Below are 473 nucleotides of genomic sequence, written 5' to 3' on the forward strand. Positions count from 1 at the left end.
TATATATATAAATATATACTGTACATATTTGTGTATATATTAAAGTTAACTTCCATTTGTTTTATCACCGCTGTCCACCAGATGGCGTGCTTCATCACAATCTTCTTCCTGTGCACTTGCGTCTACTCCACCGTTTTCCGCATTCGGGTTTTCAACTACTACTACCTGGCGTCCCACCACCAGACCGATGCGTACAGCCTCCAGTTTAGCGGCATGTAAGTGAGGCTAGCGATCACCGACCTGGCGACTATCTCTGGCACAGTAACGCAGTCATTCTGGCTGCGTTGAGCTGTTGGTGAATACAGTGTTTGGGTCTAAATAATTCCCCACTTGTTTCTTCCACCTTGATTGCGTTGCGTAGGTTGTTCTGTCGTCTGACTCCGCCCCTCTGCCTGAACTTTCTGGGTTTGATCCACATGGACTCTGCCATCTCCCACCAGGACAAGGAGCAGACCGCCTACACCTCGGTACAC

At 48.2% G+C, this 473-nt stretch overlaps 1 protein-coding gene across 1 annotated transcript; it reads left to right on the forward strand.

Annotated features, from left to right (window-relative positions):
• Positions 1-51: 51 nt before the first annotated feature.
• On the forward strand, positions 52-467 carry LOC107988260 (LMBR1 domain-containing protein 2-B-like; the record flags this gene model as incomplete). The annotated part of the gene is made up of 2 exons (XM_017031150.2): positions 52-215; positions 362-467. Coding segments are annotated over exons 1-2 (240 nt in total), but the record flags the coding sequence as incomplete, so codon positions are not given.
• Between the last annotated feature and the right edge of the window lie 6 nt (positions 468-473).

The sequence above is a fragment of the Cynoglossus semilaevis genome, unplaced genomic scaffold, assembly GCF_000523025.1.
Source record: "Cynoglossus semilaevis isolate Cse_v1.0 unplaced genomic scaffold, Cse_v1.0 C18785633, whole genome shotgun sequence".
Taxonomy (NCBI): Eukaryota; Metazoa; Chordata; class Actinopteri; order Pleuronectiformes; family Cynoglossidae; genus Cynoglossus; species Cynoglossus semilaevis.